Source organism: Echeneis naucrates, chromosome 6, assembly GCF_900963305.1.
Source record: "Echeneis naucrates chromosome 6, fEcheNa1.1, whole genome shotgun sequence".
In the NCBI taxonomy this organism is placed as follows: Eukaryota; Metazoa; Chordata; class Actinopteri; order Carangiformes; family Echeneidae; genus Echeneis; species Echeneis naucrates.
In genome coordinates, this window is record NC_042516.1 from 13,230,091 (window position 1) to 13,251,066 (window position 20,976).

General features: G+C 43.7%; 1 protein-coding gene across 4 annotated transcripts in view; it reads left to right on the forward strand.

The window, feature by feature from the left end:
• Positions 1–4,521: 4,521 nt before the first annotated feature.
• The window catches only part of kirrel3l (kirre like nephrin family adhesion molecule 3, like), a 33,609-nt gene continuing 17,154 nt past the window's right edge, over positions 4,522–20,976 (forward strand). For all 4 annotated transcript variants that reach the window (XM_029504238.1, XM_029504239.1, XM_029504240.1 and 1 more), the window contains exon 1: positions 4,522–5,083. In XM_029504238.1, the coding sequence (XP_029360098.1) occupies positions 5,044–5,083 (40 nt within the window). In that variant the 5' untranslated portion in view covers positions 4,522–5,043. The remainder of the gene's footprint in view (positions 5,084–20,976) is intronic.

Here is a 20,976-nt window from a genome sequence, read left to right on the forward strand (position 1 = left end):
CAGTAATTGTCTCTTTTTCATGTCATAGACAGAGGTCAGTATCAACTGTAGAATGCACACAGCCACGCTATTGCTTGCCTTTAATTTGCATTTTCCATGGCATAATTAGGCTTTGATTTCATAAATGGACCTTATTGAAACACAATAATCAAATTAATAATATTGTTATTGGGCTGGCTGAATTACTGCTCCACTATCCTCACATATAGAGGACTCACAGTGGAATATTCACCATATAATCATGAACCGTTGAAAGCGCCAACTGACACATTCATCAGTGAGTGGCAGAATTGCTGATCTCAGTGTGAAACAGAAACAGCTAAATCTATGAGCATGGATCAGCAGAAATGGTCAATAGTTCTGTCCAGGCGACCGGATTGCTATCGTTGTCTCAGATATTTATCGTAGCTGAGAGGAGCAGTGTGTGTCTGGACGTCGCCTAGCACAGCAGAATGCCACGGACAACATTAGGGCATTTCTGGCACACAGGATCATGCATGACATCAGGAACAGATGTTGCACATGGCGAGGCCCATCAAGGGACAACAACTCTGCATCAGGGCATGAATATTTTAGACAGCTTACTGCTGTATTTATAGTCTAAGTCAGAGCTAGGCTGGCCAAGGAGTCAGTCAATCTGATCTTAAATTTTGAGGATGATCACTTCATGGCACAGATGAATATCCACGCACGACTTTGATGAGATGCTGGCTTTCAAAATGGAGCAGAGGGAAGTTAGCCACACTGAGTTCTTGTGCCTTTTTTTTTTTTTTTTTTTTAAACAAAACTATCTCTGTGACTATTTCTGTGAAAATTAATTATCTTTACCTTTGCAAATGTGCAGTTGTGGACTTTACCACTGCGTGAACCAATGAGCAGGGGAGTCATGACTACTGTGATGTCAGACTGCAGATCTTTTCTATAAAGATACAGTTCAATATCAACATTCCTGTAATCCACACCCTTTTCCAAACACTGCTTGAACCAGAAGCCTCAACCTCTCCTTGACCCCTGAGGAAAAGAATCCCTGAACCAGATCCCCAAGGAGACTTTCATTACAGACAAAAACAGAATCCATGGGTGGCCAGAGTCATATTCTGATATTAGGGCAGAGGACATGGATTTGATATGAGCCTAGAAATAGTCCTATAGACTGCAGAGTGAGCCCCAGGTCCACTTGGAGCTTTAATGGCCCTCCTCTTGCTCGTCAATCACACAAAGAAAATGCTTGATTGCAAATTTCTAACCAGCGCTGTGGACTGACGTCATTTTGCTGGAACGGGGAGAGAGAAGACAGGTTTTGAATTGCCAGCGAGCTGGACAGATGGATACCACTGCCTAGCAAAGGTATATGTCCTCATGAGTTATGAGCTTGTAGCAGCATTTAGAGTTATGGTTGACACAGATCAGCTCAACATTCAATATCACAATTACAGTAAAAGGCGGTGTAATGTTTCTCATATGGATGGCAGCATAAACCTTAGACCCCTGGAGGTACCCAAATACTGTACCATGGACATGCATGACTATGTGTAGAGTACTAATGTTAATATTCATCAATCTTACGGGCTACATTTCAAGTCCCAAAACCAAGTCTATTCATTGTGATACAGATTCAATTAGAGGGAGATTTTTTTTGTGTGCTTTTAACAATGTGGGATGATCACTTTATATGATTACAGAAAATATGTAAGGAATTGATTTCCATAGAAAACTATGCAGCTTTCCCACAGCATGAAGAAGTTGTGAAACAAAACAAAACTCACATTTCTCAACTTCTAGCTCGCGCTTCAGCAAGTTTAGCTCTGAAAGCAATTCCCTTCTTTTCCTGTGGTGGATAATGAGGTTGATTTTATTCAGTTTAATATTCATACAAACTAAACACATGGTTTGTGTCAGTATGAATACATTTTCTTTCACTTGAACGTTAGATCTGCTTTCCAGTCAGACAAAAGGGAAAAGCAAGCGATTGTAATTTTAAGGCCCAGCATGCTGTTCACCACCACTGACATCTTTTTTTTTTTTATTGACCTTAGGTCAAATAAGGACTGGGATAATATTTTGTTAAATTATTCTCATTTCTCTGTGAATCACATTTCCATATATCTCTACTTCATGCTTTATTTATTACCTCCTTACAATTACCATGCAAACGACATCTTAACTGTCACCCCTTTCTCCCTCTGAACAGTTTAGTAAATATCAAACCATATTTATTATTAATAAACCCACAGCTGAAAACCCCCTTTTTATTTATAAATTATTCACACACTCAAAAGCTTAGGGAGTATGGGCGCCCTCCATTTGATGCCACGGAGGCCAGCATAATTAAGACTACTGGCTCAAGCTGATGCTGGTGCATGTATCATCTGTTTTCCCCCTTATCTGCCTGTCCATCTGTGTGAGCCATAGGAGATCATACATTTCAATCCCAGGGTTGTCCCCGGTGACAGACTTTCCACAGTGGATGTTGATTTTATTATCACAGCACAACTACTTGAGTCACCCTGCTGTTTTAGTGCTCATCCAAGCCCCCGCCTTCAGTCACTCAATGATGGTCTGACACGTGCACACTACAACCTACAAACACAGACACACACACGCAACCAAAAACTAAACCACACTTTTCTTTTGATTACCCTCTCTATACATTCAAGCACCCACACACAACCTAAATTGCACTCTGACATGCAGCATATAAAAACAGTGATCTATCTATTCCTGCGCACGCAAACACAGAAACGCTCACACACTCTCACATACACATATTCAGGAACACTCATTTACCCACATGCTCACTCACACTAACCTGGGTTGACTCCCCAGCTGTGCAAGCTGTTTCTTCCATCAACATGTGTTTACTGGCAGGGGACCCTTATGTTTGCATTACAGGGAGGCAATAAACAGAAAAGCCAACCCCCCAGGGCTTGAAAACTACTGGGGTTTTTTCCCCAGTTTTTTTTTTTTTTTTTAGGGGGGGGGTGTTTTTCTTTTTTTTTTTTTTGGGAGGGCACCTCACGAGGAGTGAGTCCTATCCATTGTGTGGTTCAACCTTTAATTAAAGCAGCACAAAATGTCAAAAAGAAAGGCTGTTATTTTTAAATATGATCATGTTTGCTGGAAACCGTGCTCACTGAAGACCTTAGCATCTAAATCTATACACTTTGATTAATTTTTCACAGTCTTTTGGTGTGTTAACCATCTGCTTTTTGGTTTGTTTGTTTTTTTTTTAACAAGCCGCATGTGTGCTTGACTGTGTGCATTTTGAGGGGGTGGGGTGGAGGTGTTAACATTAAATTAAGTCTTTCTACAATACACAAGTACAAGAATGATTAACTAGATGACTGCAAGACCTATTATTTTGGTTAATCAATAGATCCTTGAATACCTAATGTGTGACATCAAAGAACAAGCCTATAAACAGCCATGGGCAAGTAAGACTGCAGTGTTTTGTTTTTATTTCTATATGAAAGGTTCAGTTTTTGTTGAAATATGATAATGATTCTGTTCTCTCCTGTTCATTTCAGCGCCCACTCTATGACAATGAACAATGGGCTTATTTTAGATCAAAATGTACCTGAGAAAGCCTGTTTAGAGGGAACTTCAATAAAAGTTGCATGCAAAAAAAAAAAAAAAAAAAAAAAAAAAAAAAAACACCCAAACTTTATTACACCTACTTCAGTTGACTAAGGAGTTGACCAAAAAACAATACATAGATTAAACAACTTTGCTACTTGTTTAGTTGAAGAGACGACCCCCCCAAAAAAAAAAAAAAATTTCCATCAGCAAATCAAGGAACATTGTCTCACTGTTTTGATCCAGTAAATGATGATTTGTTCTTTCAAGGTTTTAAGTTAAGTGATCATTATGCCAATTTGGCAAAACATCTGCAGCCGATTGTGCAGTAATGCAATTACTTAAACATAATTCACATTAATTAATTTCCAAATCTGTTGGGCAATGGAGGGTGGGGACTGAACCAGATACAAATATTCAGTGAAATTAATGAGAAATTGACCAATTGATTCAGCAAAAGAGAAGGACCGTTAGGTAACTTCTCAGAAGAAGGAAACGTTTTGACAAAAGCTAGTACTTCTACCTCAGTGTGAGTTTAGTAACCAGTGATTAAGAGGATTCAAGATTCAGAAAATTAAGCTTTATATTGAGCCAGTTACCAAAAATGTTCAAATTAAACTGTCTTCTTTCCATCCATAGATCAACACTCTGTCCATCTTTACTCATTTTTTTTATATAATTCAAAGTTCGTTTGCTTTTTCCTACTCCACCAATAAATGCTGGGGTGGTCATATCACTTGGAGTAACTGGTTTAAATACCCTCCCCATAATGACCGCTCATCCAATAACGGGCCCCTGGGGGCGGGAGCCGCTGCTGCCCCCCCTGTCTGAGGCAGAGGGAGCACCACCGACTCCGCTCCTGCCAGACCTGATGTGGCCCCCTCCTACCAGATGACTGTCAGTGCGCATTTCCTTTCGGTGAGAGAGAGTGAGAAGTAAACAGAGGGGACCAGCAGGGGAAGAGTGTGTGAGAGAGACAGAGTGACAGTGAACGGAGAGGAGAGGGAGTCCGGCAGAGTGGAGGCGAGAGGCAACTTCACCGGGCTTCGTCACTGCGCATCGGCGGAGAGGAGAGCCCGCTTCCGAGGCGCAGCAGGATCGAGCCGCTGAACAAAGTGGACCAAGCAGCAGACTGAACCGGACTGTGAGGGATCCCGGAGTCCGGAGCCGGGTCAGAGGCAGAGGCTGAGCCCGCTCCACAGGAGGGTCGGACACCGGGAGAGAAGCTCGATGCAGCCGGGAAAGTTACCAACTATGGAAATGCGCTTTTAAGTGAGAGTTTGCAGAGCGCTCGGACCACTCAGAGTGTTTTCTATAAAACTGGATGTTTTTTAGACCGATCTCTGCGCGCCTGTCAGTCCTCTGATATTCCAGTGCCGCGGTGGAATTGTAACCAGTCCGGTTGCATAGACGGAACAACTGAATCCCCTTACCACGCCAACACAATCAGCGGCCATAGAGACTAAAATGCCTGCGTTATACCTCATCTTTTGCCTTATGGCCACAGGTAAGAGACGCTCTTTTGTTCCGTTTTAGCACACAGGGCTTTATTGATGGAGAGCATGGACAGCGCTCTGTACCGGCGCGCTGCGTCAAGACATCCAGCGCGCCGGTACAGAGTAGCCGCTGCTCTGCTGCAGCGCTTCAACCCAATGCCGGTCACTGCAGCTAAATGTTTAATTCGTTTTAAAATTGTAATTACAGTCGGGGGGTGGGTGGGAGGGGGTTCACTGTCATGGATTATGGTGGTGCGTTCCGCGGTGGCCCAGGTCTGCGATGTGTGACAGCAGACGATCTCTCTGCGGGCTAGTGCTCAGACACTGGGGGCGATATAAAGTTGCATTTAAGACAGGGATGTGCGAGTCTGCGCCGATGTGACAATTTCTAAGAAAAACCGTCTCGGGTGAGACGGAAGCAGGTGAGGAAAATAGCGATAAAAGCTAAGCAGCTCCAGCTCCGTATCTCTTCTCTCACCCTCCAGCTAAACTTCATTCCCATCAAGATTAAAGAGGTTTAGTATGATGACCCGACTGATGAACTGGTGTTTCCATTGCACTATCATGACAGACTGAAGTTTCTGTTTGAATGTGAGCGGTGCGTAAAGAGATAAGAGGGCTGTAAAGAGGCTGATGGTCTGTAATGGGGAGGCACAGACTCTGTGTGCGTCCGCGGTGGAGCGGGGATGACAGAGAGAGAGCGAGAGTGCGCGAAGGATGGGGGGGAGGGAGAGAGGGAGGGAGAGAGCATTTGGCAGAAGACAAGCAGAGACAAAACGCACCTGTCTAGCCCCTTCCCAGCACCCCCTCACCCCCTGCTGCTATTTGTTTGCTGATTTCAGTTGTTCGGTTTGTTTATGGCTCTTTTTACAGCAAAAGAAAACACCCTGCTGTATTCACAAACTAAACTGTGAATGACAGTGTCTGAGTGAGGAGAAGATTATACTAGTTAATCCGTTTTTTTTCCTTTTAAAAGGACAATTAGGCAAAATACGATGCGTGTCTTGTTTATCGTTGTTTGCCCATCCGTCATCACGTCAAACTCTTGATTTAAGTGATTCTCCGACGGAGACAGGACAGAACAGATCAGGCTATATTTTTCTCTCCCGAGCATAAATGTCATCGTTATAACATGCAAGCTCACTGAGCAACTGGTACAATTTATTCTCACCAAAAAAAAAAAAAAAAAAACATTTTCACAACTAACACTCAACAACTGTTGACTTATCCTATTTTTCAGAGCTGTTGATAAACTAGTGCATGGTATGTGCACTCTGAAGGAAAATAATTAACTTTGAATGCAAGGGAATACACAGATCGTCTTAACAACACACAAAGGATGGAATAATGAAATCAGATAGTTTTTAGTATGTTTTTATCATTAATTAGCCTCCACCACACAGCGCATGTTGTTTCTAGAGTGAATCACATACACTTTCACAGAGTTTCCACGATCACAAATGGCTAAGTGTATTTCACAGTGTACTTTTACCTTCAGCCTTGGTTCCACATGGTTTTGTCATTATTCTGAACTCGGGGGAGGGAGCTGACACTCATAGACCTCTATGCCCTGACAGACTAGCAACAGCTGGATGAGAAAGGGGTGGAAAGCCAGACAGTGGCACATTTCCCCCAACCCAGACCCATACACAAGGACACACACATAACTGCACACGCTCTCTCTCTTTCTCTCACACACACACACACACACACACACACACACACAAATAATGAAAATGGTAACAGCTGCCCTAATTAGAACCTAAGAGACCCTAGACCTCATTTAATGTGCCACTCTTACACATAGTCACCACACAGTCAGAATTGGTTGCACTCATAATTGTATTTGTGGGATCAAAATGTGGCCCCTGCACATGGCTTCACTTTGAAAACTGCATATGGTAAATAGCATACATTTGAATGCATGCAGCCTTGTAGAACACCAATAATTTACTTTCTCAGAAAGTCCCCTAGGCTCCCAGAGGAATTGCATTCCACACTGCATCAGTATTCTGAGTAATATGCAGTGAGCTCCTCTTTGGAACCTTTTGCTTTGGGTCGCCTGCGTCTCATCGGGCCAAGTTCAAAGGCTGTGAGCTGAGATTACAAGTTTCTCTCCCTTCCTCTTAAGTCATGTCGCCACTCATGTCTCACTATAGTGTAACGCCGTGGAAATTTTCCACCTTGCTTCCTCTCACAACTCCTTTGCCTGGTTACTGAATTTGTGACTATGGAACAGGAAGACATGAGAGCAAATCTGTTAATGGCCCGGAGGCGGCGAGGAGACTTTCACCAAAGGTTAAAAGCACACACAAAAAGAGAACTGAAATCCAGCTCTTACTGAGCCCTCGCTCTCCCCACCTAAAAAACCTTCCCTTAACTATTACTAGATATTTCACTTTTCTTCAGGTAGCAAAGATGTGTTTTTGCATGCAGTGGCAGCCCGGCCCAAGAGGTTTGTTTTAGGGAACTGTGCATATTCTATGAACTGCAGGTCTGTTTCTCTTTGAATTTTCATGGAGGGATTCAGGAGGGAACAAGGGAGACAGAGTTTAAAGTGAGGGGGGAGAGCGGTAGGCTGGAGGAGGGAGGGTAGTCATGTTGCAAGGATATGCCTTGGATGTGTCACCAGTGTCTTGATGATTAAGCTGACAAGCAGCAGGGAACCACTGAGGAAGACTGCTGAGCATCGTTAACCTTTTCTCCATCTTGTTATTCTTGTCTCTCTGTCTCTCCCTGTCACTCCAACGCACACGCACACACATAAAATCACACAAACATACCCAACAATCTCTTGCTATCTCCCATTTTTCACCCCTTCTATCAATTCCTTTCCCTGTATACCTCTGTGATTCAGCAGGGCTGGGGATGTAGCAGGTAAGTGGTAGAAAGTTTGGAGGCACGAACCCCAGCCAGCCGATGAGCAGTCTTAGATACGAGGTGTGAAAGAGTGCAAACGCAGCAGAATCCTGAACGGGGCTGAGTGTTGAACAGAAGTGTCTTGCATTATTTAGGAGACACAGTCATCGCAAAGATATAGATGAATTTTGGCCTGCTTTGATTTCCTGTCTGTGTGAGCTTTGTGTAATGGTTTTGTTGCTGAATCTGTTGTATTGAACATGAATTTTCTAGATGCATATCTGGCCACATATCAAATGCAAAGATCTATGCAATCGTTGCATCAAAACTATATCCAGAATATGTATGGTAATTCTCCCTGAGTATTTTAAACAAACTAATTAAAATGATCCGCAATTCGTTTAGTTTTTAATGTTTTTGTTTGGTGTTTCATGAAGAAAGCCTGAACATTTTTACTTCCTCAAATCATTTGGTTGCACAGACACACTTGGGCACACACAACGAGCTATTAATGAATGATGAGGATCTTAAACAATGGACTGCTGTTTCCTCTCTTCCTGAAGCTGTGTCTTGCACTTGTGCCATTGTTTTTTAGCCCTTTTTCATAAACAGCTATCCTCCGAGTCTCCCCTTTCCGCACACGCGCTTGCTCTGTGCAAGAAAGGAGAAACGGGAAGGAGAAAAGGAAACAATGAAGCTTCATAATGTTGCCTGCCGCTAATCAGCTTCACCACTCGGGTAAACACAGATAAAGAACCTGGCAGTGTGTCCTGAGGCTTTGCTGTCAGCTGTTAGAAACTTAACTGGAAGTGTGTGTTGGTATGGCTCAACACAGGAAACCACAGTAGTCCGGTAGTAATCTGTGAATAGAACTTGGTGTCATTTTTAGCTCTCCCTGCCCATCCTTTCTCCTTGTGTCTGTCTGTACACATCCTCACCTTGTCTTCCTCTGGGGCCATCAGAGGATCTGGGGAGGAAATGACGAAGGATAGGACAATGGAGGGGCAGTGTCAGCTTCCTGTCATTGCCTGGAGTCTTCTTCCCCAGCTGAAATACTTGAGGCTCCATCACAGGCATTCAGAGTGGTAGGGAGGCATAGCACAAACTTGTTTACTCTTCCATTCCCCTGTACAAACACTGTAATGGAAAGAAACGAGAGGGGGAGACTGGGATTAATTTTATGCATGTCATTAAAACAGCCCCCCAAGGGAAACAGTCACATTTATACAGTGGCAGCTATTTTAAGAAAGCCTTGGATTGCATTTATCTCCCCCCAAAATGCAAGTGTCACTTCCTTCTAGAGAGATGTATCACCATTTCAAAAGACCCTAAACCAGGAAACCAACATATAACAGAAAAATTGCAGACATACTAGATCGCACATTCATTTTTATTTTCTAATCAATTCTTGCCCTGCAAGACAAGAATTTCATATCTCCTGCCGAGACACAGAAACCAACAGCAAATTGAAATTTATCTTCTGCATTGCAGCAATATCTGTTCCTGTGTTATCTTCACCAGCCGTGTTCCTTAACCTTGTATTAGAGATAGCTCTGTTGGAGAGAGATTCTGGCAGCTGAGAAGGGGTTTAGGAAAAAGAAAAGTAGAGTAAGCAATACCATCAGACATTTATTTAACACTACATGCCGATTTATTTTATATCTCCTATTATTTGCCTCATGGGGAATTTCATTGGCAGGGGTGTTGATTAAAGGGAAGATCTGAGGAATTCAGCATGGTGCACCAAGGCTTGTGGCATCTGTGTGCACATCATCAAGAAGTGACTCACGATGAACTCACAGAAGCAACACCCTTAATGTGTACACACTGGCAGAGGTCAAGGGCACATACTAGGGCACGGGAGGATAAACTGAGATGAGTGTTTGGCATCTTCAGGGCTGTGTGCCCTTTATGGAGCGATTCGTCAAAGTCCAACTGTCTAATTAATGATGCTTCAGCTCTCAGGACATGTCATCTCCTTTTGCAACAAGGGGTAAAAAACTCATTAAAGGAAACAAGAGATTGCCTGCTGCCAGCTCACTGTGTTAGTAAAGGAAACAGTGCATATGCTTTTGGGACTACATACTCCAACTACTCATTCCTTGAAGTACAGCTCCCCGCCGTCCCCTCCCCTCCTCTTTATTCTACTTTTCATCTCTCCTTCCTGTCATTTCAAACCGCCTGGAACGCCAGGACTAATATTGTGTTAGTGACTCAACCATTAACCAAAATAGTGGGTTGGCTGTGGGTTAGTCTCCCCTTTCTCTGCACAATGCTCTGTGTTATTGTAGAAGACAGGGTGAAGGGTTGGAGAGAGTGTGTCCATGCCTTTTATTTCCATTTTCTTTTCTTCTTTGGAGAGGAAGGGGTGGGGTTGGGGAGCAGAGGTTTCAGACCAGGCTTCGAAATTAGCCCTTGGGGGTCTGTAAAAGAAGGCAGCCAGTTTGTTACCAACTGAGGGATGTCCAACAAAGTTTATCGATCCAACTTTTAAAGGTGGCCTCCTCAATGGCAAAACACGTTCATGTTATAAAGCTTTGTGGAGACGTGAGGCACGGTGCGGTGTGTGGGTGGTGAAGTCAGATGGCGGTTGAACCCGCAGGAGGGTAAGGTGTGTCTGCCTCCTGCTGCCTGTTTGGCCAAAGAAAGCCAATACAGATATGGCAGTAGGCTCAGCATGATAATAGGAAGGGTGGAGGAGAGCAAGGGAGAAAGAAAGAAAGAAAAGGAAGGCAGTTGGGTCAAAGGGATTTACTGCCAGGAGCCTAGAATTTCAGGTAATAGATATGCTTGAATTGGTGTAAACCAAACCTGCTGTTTTTCCTCCAGCATGGGAGAGGTGGAAAAACAAAAAAATGTGTAACTAGTGCTGGATGACCCAACTTAAAGTCAATATCATGATTATTCCTAACTTTTACCTCAGTTACATGAAATGAATGATTACTTTGCAGTTCACCTATTTTCTCTCTTCTGTGCTGCCAGCAAGATTCTCAGATTGAGGCTCAGTGTTTGTGCTTGTGCTATCCACATTGCCAGCCTCACTTTAAGAGAATGCAGATTACCTTTAGTTGCACGGGTTAGAAGAACCCCCCCCCACCCCCCGTTAACAGAAAGTTGATACTTCAACACCTCAGGCGAAACTCATGAAGATGAGCTAAGGAAGATCTGTAGATGGAATTTTCCTACTTTTGCCACATTCCTGTGAAGCTGTGGCAGGAAGGGCAAAAACACATGGCTAAGTGCTTCCAAAGCTGGCAGAGGTGAAACTAACACCCCTTCTGGAGGAGGCAACACAACCATTGTTCTAGCACATTGCATCCATCTGACTGAGGAATCCTACTGCTGTGCATATCCCAGGGGGCTGGAAAGAGAACGAAGCAGAGTAGGAGAGGGACCGATTGTTCCCTGCTCAGACTATCCACAGATGTGGCTATGGCACAGGAGGCTGGCTGTTTGCTTTAGAAAGTCCCAGGCGTTGGCTTTGCAGTCGTGGTGTATAGAATACTCTGGGGGATAGAGGAGAGGAGAGAGCCAGTGGAGACAACAGCAGGGGAAGGGAAAGAGAGGGAATAGAGCAGAGAGAAAGAATAAGAAAGAAAAGGATAGAAGAAGGACCTTGCCTAATATGATGTCAGTGTGAATATAGTGTCAGTGCCAAGAAGGGAAGACAGATAATACAGCCATACAATGATAGGGCAGTTGGACGAGAGTGCTCAAGTCCTCCCCTGTTCCCAAACAGAGACATATAGAGCTAGAGATAATGGAGAAGGGAGGGAGCAGAGGGAGTGCAAGCGAGGAGAGGAAAAGGAAAGGGATGAGATGCGGGGAACCTGGGTTGCATCCATCATGTGGTTTGGTGCAGAAGCCATTTGTACCTATTGTTCTCCATAATTTGTTTTCTCAGAGCCTGCAACAGGAGGGGTGAAGGGGAGAGACAAAGCTACAGAAGCCATTTATTTTGGCGCTAATTACATAAGTGAGACAGCATAATTAGACATATAGGTAAATAGACAATAGGTTGAGAGAGAGAGAGATGCATGGGGAGAGATAGACAGGGAGGTGTAGATGAATGCAAATAGATGAGAAGCATGGCTCTCTGTTTCACATTCAAGAGTGTGAGGGAAAACGTTGAAAGGAGTAAAAGGGGATGGAGAAGGATAAAGGGACGGGAAAGGGGAGAGTAAAGGAGATGGGGTGATGGAAGGGATAAAAGATAAGAGCGAAGAAGAGAAAAGCCCTCACAGACTGCACTTTGCTGTGCAGCCCAATGCTGCTAGAATAGTCACCTCATTTAATACACCTGCTCAGCGGGAGGGAAAGGAGAGATATAAGGAGGTGTCATAAAAAAGGAGAAAAGGGCAAAAGAGAAGAGAGGAAAGAGGAGACAGATCTCATTTCTGCTTTTTTAGATCAAAGGCATGGCAGCTTCAGAAAGCTGTTTGTTGTGGCTTGTTTGGGAGGGTCTCTATCTGTGTGAGGTCATGGGATGACCCGGCCCACTATTCTGTGCTGGCGGCACGACACTTCAACACTGCCACACGCCAAATCCTCGAAGGAATGACACATCGCCCATGACTACTTTATAGGGACAACTTGTAAGGTGGCAATGCTGGGGACAAGCAAGAAAGGTAGTTTTTTCTGGTGTAACTGAAAAGACAAGCTTTAAATATATTGAAACCACCACCATTTAGAAGAAAAGGGGATTATATATATCCCAAATTAGCTAAAGGCCTGTATTCCTGACTAGTGTGTTGTAGATTTTCCTGGTTGTACTAATGCTGTGCATCTGCTCAGGTTCACATGTAGGTGTTGAATGGGCCTGTTTCAAATATCACCAGTCTTTCAGGACTGTGATAGAGGAAAAGATAAATAGGTTTTTAATGAAGCCACTCAATCACAGGCCAGTTGAAACAGCTGACCAAAGATTGAGGGGCAGTCAGACCTGATTGGAGGCCTATTGAAGCCAGTCGGGGGAAGCTCTTGAGCCGTCACACTTTAGATTAGCCATTCAGTGCACTATAGGCTTTGGCCTAACTACCCTTCTTTCTCTAACCAGTCCTCTGACACACTATAGTAGCTCAAGTCAACTCTCTGATTGTGCTGGGGAGTTCTTTAAAAGCCAATTTAAAGCTAGTCCTTTGTTAAACTCCCCAGGAACTCCAGCTGGGGTGTATTGTCTTGGTTTTTTGTGTGTGTGTGTTCTTTTGAGCTAAATTTTAGTTGTCTTTGAGCATGTGACGTTCCATTATAAAGAACTTGGTGTATCTCAGGGCTGGTATGGAATGCTTTTTTGTAGTTGAAAGAGAGGGTGTATAAGAGAAATCAATGGCCTGATTCAGCCCATTACAGCCATGACTGTTGCTGTAATGGTGTGGAAATGGACAGTGGTCATGTGGATTCCCCTTTGTACCTCGGGGCTTGGATCACAACTGAAGCTCTGATTCATTTCCTCCCAGCTTTAATTAAAAAAAAGTTCTGTGAGGATTTCAAAGACTCACATGATGGTGAGGAGGTAAAAGATCCTTCCATTCTCAAACCTCTATTCTGCCAAAGGACAAACATGAGACTGGGCCGCAATTTTCCTCAACAAATAATGACTCCTCTAGTCCTCTCTCCTTCCAGCCTTTGCCTCTTTGATCCCAGGTAATGTGTTAACAATCAACAGGTTTGTGGAATACCCATAACATTTGTATGTGAATTCAAGCAGAGGTGTGAGGGTGTGTGTGGTGTGTTTGCAGATGTGTAGTCTTACTTGTGTGTGTATATATAGCTTCACACTAATTAATGAATTTCTGCATATGCCTGCTGTGGTGACGATGGCCTGTCTGTAAGGGGGCACTGGTTTTTTCAGTTGTTTTTTTTCTCTCTCTCTCTCTTTTATACCAATGATGGCCAGGACCTCCTCTCATGCTAACACATTAATGAGACTAGTTTAATTAGTGATCGCAATTCCCTATAAGGCACCCCAGACACCACAACGCCATTGTGAGTCAGCTCCAATCAGGAGAGCACTCAAAGGCTGGAGGACCCAATGCACTACTGAAAAAGTTCATACACAGAGAGAGGCCTGCTTGGTCTCACTCAAAGTGATGTGGTGGTTAATTGGAACACGAATACGAAAAAAAGAAAAGAGAAACAAAAAGTTGTATTTCTACATTTTGTGACCACTGAGCTCTTTGTCCCTCACATTTGGCTCCCTCTGGTTACGCTCCTCCCAAAGTCGAGGCAGAAAAATTATTTTGCTCTCCGTCATCCCTCTCTCAACTCTCTGTCTGACTCCAGATAAGTCAGTCTCTTCAATATCAAATAATCTCCCAATTTTTCAGCCTATTTTAACCATATCACTCAAACAGCTACCTCAGGAAAGCTCAGGAAAGAGGGATGACAAATAGCTCTCTGAGGAGTGCTTTAAAGGCTTCTGTTTGCCATTCTCATGGGCCATACGGGAAACAGTGGGCAAATAGATTGAAGGAGAGAATGGTATAGGAGAGAGAGATACGGAGGGAGATAAAGGCAGACATACAGAAAGAAAGTGGGTTGTCTAGGTGATGTGAGTTGTGGTACTTGAGGGCTGGGGCTCTAACTTGTGTACCACAGCACTTAACATGCCCCTAGCCATCTCTCCTGGCACTTATTAGAATCCAATAAGGTTGCCGCCTGTTGGTCATTGTTCCTCCAGTGTGTTTACCCTTTCCAGAGGCTCCATTCGCTGCTTAATCTGCCGAGAAGCTGAATGTCAATAGGTCAGGGCAAGACTCCAGAGCCCTGAGAGAGAGGGAAAGACAGAGCGAAGGGGAAGGAGAGATGATCAGGGAGATGAAGGAAAGGGGTCAGTCCTTGCACTCCTCTCAATATTTTTCTCTGCCGCTCTGTTCTCATTGTTGCCCCCCCCCCCCCCCATCTGCCCATCCACCTCCCCCTCTCTCGCGTCTTCTCTTTTCTTCTCACTTCTAATCCGTCCTCTTGATTGCTCTAAGCTGCTTTCAGCCAGCCCCTGGGAGAGGGGGGGGGCGTGGGGGGCGTTGGAGTCTGTTTTAATTAAGATTTAAAGGAAGAATCCCTCAAGAAGAGAGATTTAAGAACAGGATGGACTGTGCAAAGTAAATAAGTGCAGGTAAGAGAGATTGTAGAAAGGGCTTAACAAATATCAGAAATCGGTAAAAGGAGAAAGTTAAAAGGCTATTATTTAACACACATAGACATGTACATTGCACACACCCACACGAACACAACCAGCCTCTGAGGCATTCAGAAGGCTAAGCCAAATGGGATTTTTCTCCTTTTTTTTTTTTTTTGTAATCAAGCGGCACAATCTATATAGATTGATCGCAACTTCCTGTGATTCATACCATATCCTGAGAGGGTGATATGGGATCAGTGGTAGCCAGCAGGCCAGCTGAGGGAGTTATCTTCACACTCTGTCTAATGATCGATCATTTCACCAGATGGGCTTAAGAGGATGTAACGCTCCACTTGTTTATCAGAGCCCCAACCTGAGGCCTCTCAGTAAATGTGACCTGCAAAGAAACGCTTGTTTTGCAGATAGAGATAAAATATTTGAAAGAAAGGCTCTCAAGAGACGCGTTTCAAAAGTTTAAAGTTTGCTCAAATTTGTTATCTTTGTAGTCTGAGCAGACATGTAGATAGAAGTTGAACTCAGTTTCATGTGTAATGTAGTTCTGTTTGGACAGCAATGTCACCGCACTAAATGCTGTAGACGTCTCCGTTAGACACTTAATTAACAAGCTTATCACAACAGGACAAAAGGAGATTCCTCTGCAGTCTGGCTGTCAAAGATACAGGCCCTGTTTGCATCTGGCATTGCTTTCCTCCTACTGTGCAAACAGCGTTACAAAGTGTGTCCATCTGCGTGTGCCAGTGTAGCCTGAAAAAAAGGCGTGTGTGTATGTGTTTTGGTAAAACAGTCACATAGTCTAGTTCACATCTGGCCCTTAAAGAGCCATACATTCTTCATCCAGAGTAAAACCACAAACGCCCCACAACAGAACGCACAATGAAGTGTTAAGGTTCATCAAGCCTCAGACCTTAGTGCAGCCGGTAAAGTGTTAAAGGCCAGGGAGGTGTCAAGAGCCCAACCCATGGCATTCTCTGCCATGATGCATCCCAACACACAGCCACCATATGTCGAGGGCTTCATAGTCAATGAGCCAACCCACCCAGCATGACAAAGACCATTCATCTCCAAATGACTAAGGAAATCTGCTGTGCCATGGTATGTTTAGGACAGAATGCCGCACTAGTCCAGCCAGTGGCCGTTACCCAAAAACAATAGACTAGAAGGTACAGAGGTTTAAAAGAAGTGTCAGGGAAAAGGATGCAGACACAAAGAACTTCACAAAGCACTTTGAGTGGATAAATGTAAGAATGATCTTGCCCTCAGCTTACTGCATCTCCATCGTCTGCCTCCATCAAAGCCCCCCAATACTCTCCCAGCACACTCTCCCCCGTCACTCACAACTCTGTTAATAAGGCCAGCAGTAAACGCCAGGAAAGATATGCAGGGATGAAAGATCCTTCTCTCATGTTCTCTCTTTGAGGATGCGTTTCTGGCTGTCGGTGGGAGACGGGGAAAATGCAGCTTCATAAAGTAAGGCTGCATTTTAATAGAAACAATAAACCCATCCACTTATAAAACAATATTTTGCATCCCATATCCTGTTGTGTAGCAGCTCAGGGGACTTCTGGCAGACGTGATAAAAATTCCACCTCTGCTAAGCTAAAGGCACAGAATAGCCATAGAATAAAGTGTACAGAGCTCCTGGGGGAGGGATATATCATACATATATTCTTTCACTGCAGCGATTAATATCTAGGGAAAAAAAGGTCAAACTTGACTTGAAACGGTCCGGTATATCACAGTTACATTCAGAGCCTGTATTTCATACATCAATCGCTGCTGTGATGTCTTATCAGCCTGGTCACACAGGAGAGACCCACACTACATATTATCTAAGATTGATGGGGTGTCCTAGTTAAAGACAGGGAGAGAAAACTGGTTAGTGAAGGGAACTATGTGTCACCATGAGCCTTATTCAGAGGTGTTCATTTCCGGCCACATGGCCTCTCAAAACGCGAAAACAACTACCATCACCATCACTTCCTAACTGCATAACCCAAAGTCTTGACCCCCAGATGTGTGGGGGAACTTGCAAAGGCAGCATTTTGAGGTCAGTGCGATTACACAAGACAGCACCGGCTGACTCAGAAAGCCGAAGACAAGGGCTGAGCCCTCCATCTCCTCCCATCCACCCTCTTCCCTATCATCCCCTGCAACGAAACAAAAAACAAACTAACAGAACAAACAGGCAGATTATCCTAAATCCTTTTTTCTCTAACACACACCATAACCATCTCTTATATCCACTCTTCACCGTCACCCTCCTACCCCTTTCTTGTTCAGAGTGCTTGCTTAATAATTAATTGATTAATTAGTTCACTCATTAATCATTTATTCATTAATCATGGCCTGATTTTTCTGGAGGAAGCAGCACAATCTGAAAAAACCCTGACTTCACATTTCACTCTAATTATGCTCCTTTACTAATCAACGCTTAAGAAATGGAGTTTCAGGAAATTAGTTTTCCCCTTCCATTCTTTTTTCTCAACACAAAGCAGGATGTATTGAAGTTGGCAGGTACATTTTCCCTCCCTTTCTTTTGCTCTAAAAGCCCTTAGTCATCAGTAATATTAAGGGAATGTTTCAAGTTATAGACAATCTGATGAACTGAATAAAAATTTTATGTTAAATTAAAAGTTGTCCAGATGAAAGGGAGCAGAAATTCTGCTCACAGACTAACCACAGACATTGATTAATAAATGGCAATTTGAAGGCCATTTGCATGAACAGAGAGGTGGCAGCATTGTGAATCACACACTTACTGTTTTCTCTGGATCCATAGCTCTCCTGGGAGGAGAGGTAATTTGTTTAAACACCAGGAGTTATGTTCTCTGGACAGAGAGATGGGACGATAGGAAAGTTCAGAAACATTTTCTCTTATGTTTAACATGAAAGAGAAAGTGAAGAGAAACCTTTTAAACAGGTTTAATTAGAAATGTTTTTTGTGCCTTTGTATTGATGTTGGATGCAGTTCATAATACAGCTCAGCTGCTTTCTCTTGTCAGCTGCTGACAAAAAAGAATTATGCATCAAATTAAAGAGAGCTCTAGTGAAATGGAGGCAAGTCGGGCATTAACCTCTAAGCTTTAAAAAGCACACATATTAAGCAACACTAATGAGACTCTCATTGAGCTAGCTGTGTTTTATATTCAAACACACACAAAAGGATAGCTTTGACTTCAATGTGCCATCGCAGCTTCTGAATGAGCTTCTCTTTCTCTTATTCATCTCACCAGCAATGAACACTGCAGAAGTGAACAATAGCATAGATGGCCCTTTTACGCTAATGAGATGCATACATTTACAACATTGCCCTCCTCATTAAAAAATAATAATAATAAAGGAGAAAAAAAAGTATTAATTATGAAACGCACTACTTCCTATCATGAAGAGCCAAGGGGGTCTCCACTGGGCTCAATTAGGAAGAGAAGGCCGCAAATCCCTAGACTAAATTAATTGACACCCCAGGGCATTAGGCCCAGAGTCCCAGCACAGAATCTATGTAGAATTCCTTTGTTTTCATTTCCACTGCCTTTTAGAAAAAGCAAGAGATTGAGGCAATCTGAACGTTATCCCTTTATTGTTTTATAGATTTATAATCTATTATTCATATATTTATATTTTCTTTATTTGTCATGCCTATATCTAGGGGAATGATTTCATATTTTATGTTCATGTCCCATCTTTGAGTTGCATCTCTGTCACATGTTGCATCCCATTACTCTTTTATCCACCACGTCAGCTGTTATGCACACACTAAACCAGGGCTTTTGCAAACAGCAGAAGAAGTTAATGATTTAAAAGCACAGTAAATTATACTGAAAGCCCTTCCATCCAAACACTGCTGAAGGAGGGGGAGGGAGCCAGGGAGAGAAATTGGGATACAGAGAGAGAAAGAAAAAGCAAGAGCGGGAGAAAGGGGGGTGTGGGGGTAGAAAAGGGCTGGGACTGTGACACAGATCCAGCCAGCAGCTGTCTTGCAGTTAAAACACCAGGGGGTAAGCAGGAGCGAAATGACAAGACTAGCTCAATCAACATCTTGTCAACATTGCTGGCAGATGTGTACAGACAATTTCATACCGCCACCACTGATTCCCTCCTCTTTTCTCTCTTTTTTTTTATGGCTTTTTATTTCCTGTCGTCCTGCCAGCCAACAAGTCACTTGCTATCTGTCTACATGGAATCAGCTCTCAGCTCTTTGGCTCTTGGCTTCTGAGTGGGGGGAGCTGTTTAAAAGCTGTGCTAGAATTATACTAGGAGAGCTGCTTCTGCCCACTAAAAACCCTCAAGATATGGGACTGTGACAGTGAGTGTGCATCTATGTGTGTTGTGTTGTGTGAGTGTGTGCGGCAAGTGTGAGAAGACAGCACAAGAATGAGTGTATTTATGGCACAATGTTGGGCACTGCAGCACAGTGAGTGTGAGGACCATTCACACACACTCACACACTGACTATGTCACATCAGCATTCTTGGTCTCCCCTCCCACCCCCACCCCTCCAGCCTGCTGCTTTATTCCCTCCCTTCTTCCTCTTCTTGTATGCGTACCACTCTATTACTCTATCCAATGCATCTGTTGTAGCACATACTTGCGTAGAAACTCTGCCGGTGCTCGACCATGCGATCAGCCTCAATGCTGCCCTATTCCAGCAGAGAAAAACCTTGTGGTGACAGCCTTGGAGACAGACTGATTACAGCATTCCATCAATCCCCTCTCAGGCCCACTCCTTTGCAATTGGAAGCTGACAGGAGCCCACTTTTTCCATTTTTACCTTACATCAGTTTTTTCCGGTCTTTCTAACATGTAGTGGCTCTTTTCTTTCTCTTCTATTTCTTCTCCCTACCATCCTTTCTGGAGTGTTGTGTTGACAAGCTGACACAAACCCCTGTGATTTTCACACCAGGGTTTCCACAGTGAGAGAAAGAGGACATGGGATACAGGATAGGAGGAGGAAGATGGGAAGAGAGTGCAAGGGAGAGGCTGGCATGAAATGACAGCTGACATGGAGTCTAGAAAAGCAGAATGATGGCAGAAAGCCATGGAGAAAGCAAATCAACAATTGGTAACACCTTATACAACTCGCAAAGGGGGCCTGGTGGGCATTGATTTCAGGGTTCATGGCTCACTGACTGTAGACATATGAGTGATAAACAGAGGAAAGAGAGGATGGGGCCGGATTGCAGAGGGATGCAGCAATAGGAGAATGTCCAGGGTGGGGGTATCAGCAAAGCAGCAGGGGAAGGGAGGGCTGGGTGGATGAGTGAGTCCACTCTCTGAAAAGGGTCTAGGTCTGAGCCAAGATTTCCACAATGGAATAAAGGCTGAAAAGGGAGGCTTGGAGGATTAAACTCTGGCAAAACAGCTCTTAAAAAGCTGTTAGACTGCAATTTGTGCACAAAAACGTAGAATGGGAGAAAATATAGTGAGAATTGGTGGGTGGCAGCGCAGCTGGAATGCAACATGGGGGAGAAAGGATTTAAGGGAGGCCAGGGGTGCATTAAGGTGTGACAAGAGGAGGGCATCTGCAAAAGCGCAAGCAAAAGCTGTCTGGAATGGCCCAACTGGGGGGGAGGAAAAAAAAAAAAAAAAAAAAAAAATCAGAGGTGCTCACACACGCAGTACATGTTTTGGGTGCCACAAGTTGGTGGGTGGTATAAACTGTTACTCTCCCTTCAAGCCCTTAGAAGTGCTGTAGGAGTCATGATAATGAGCTTAGTAGCCCGATCAAACATGAGATAGGTGCACAGTCCCCTTTGGGACACAGTCTTTGGTTCGGCTACCTCAGTAGTAATGTCTGTTTGCAAAGGCACAAGTGCACAAGCACACACACAGGAAGAGGAAGACAAAAGAGCATGACTCAAAACAAAGGGATAATAATTCCATACAGAGAGAAATGGAGCTTGCATT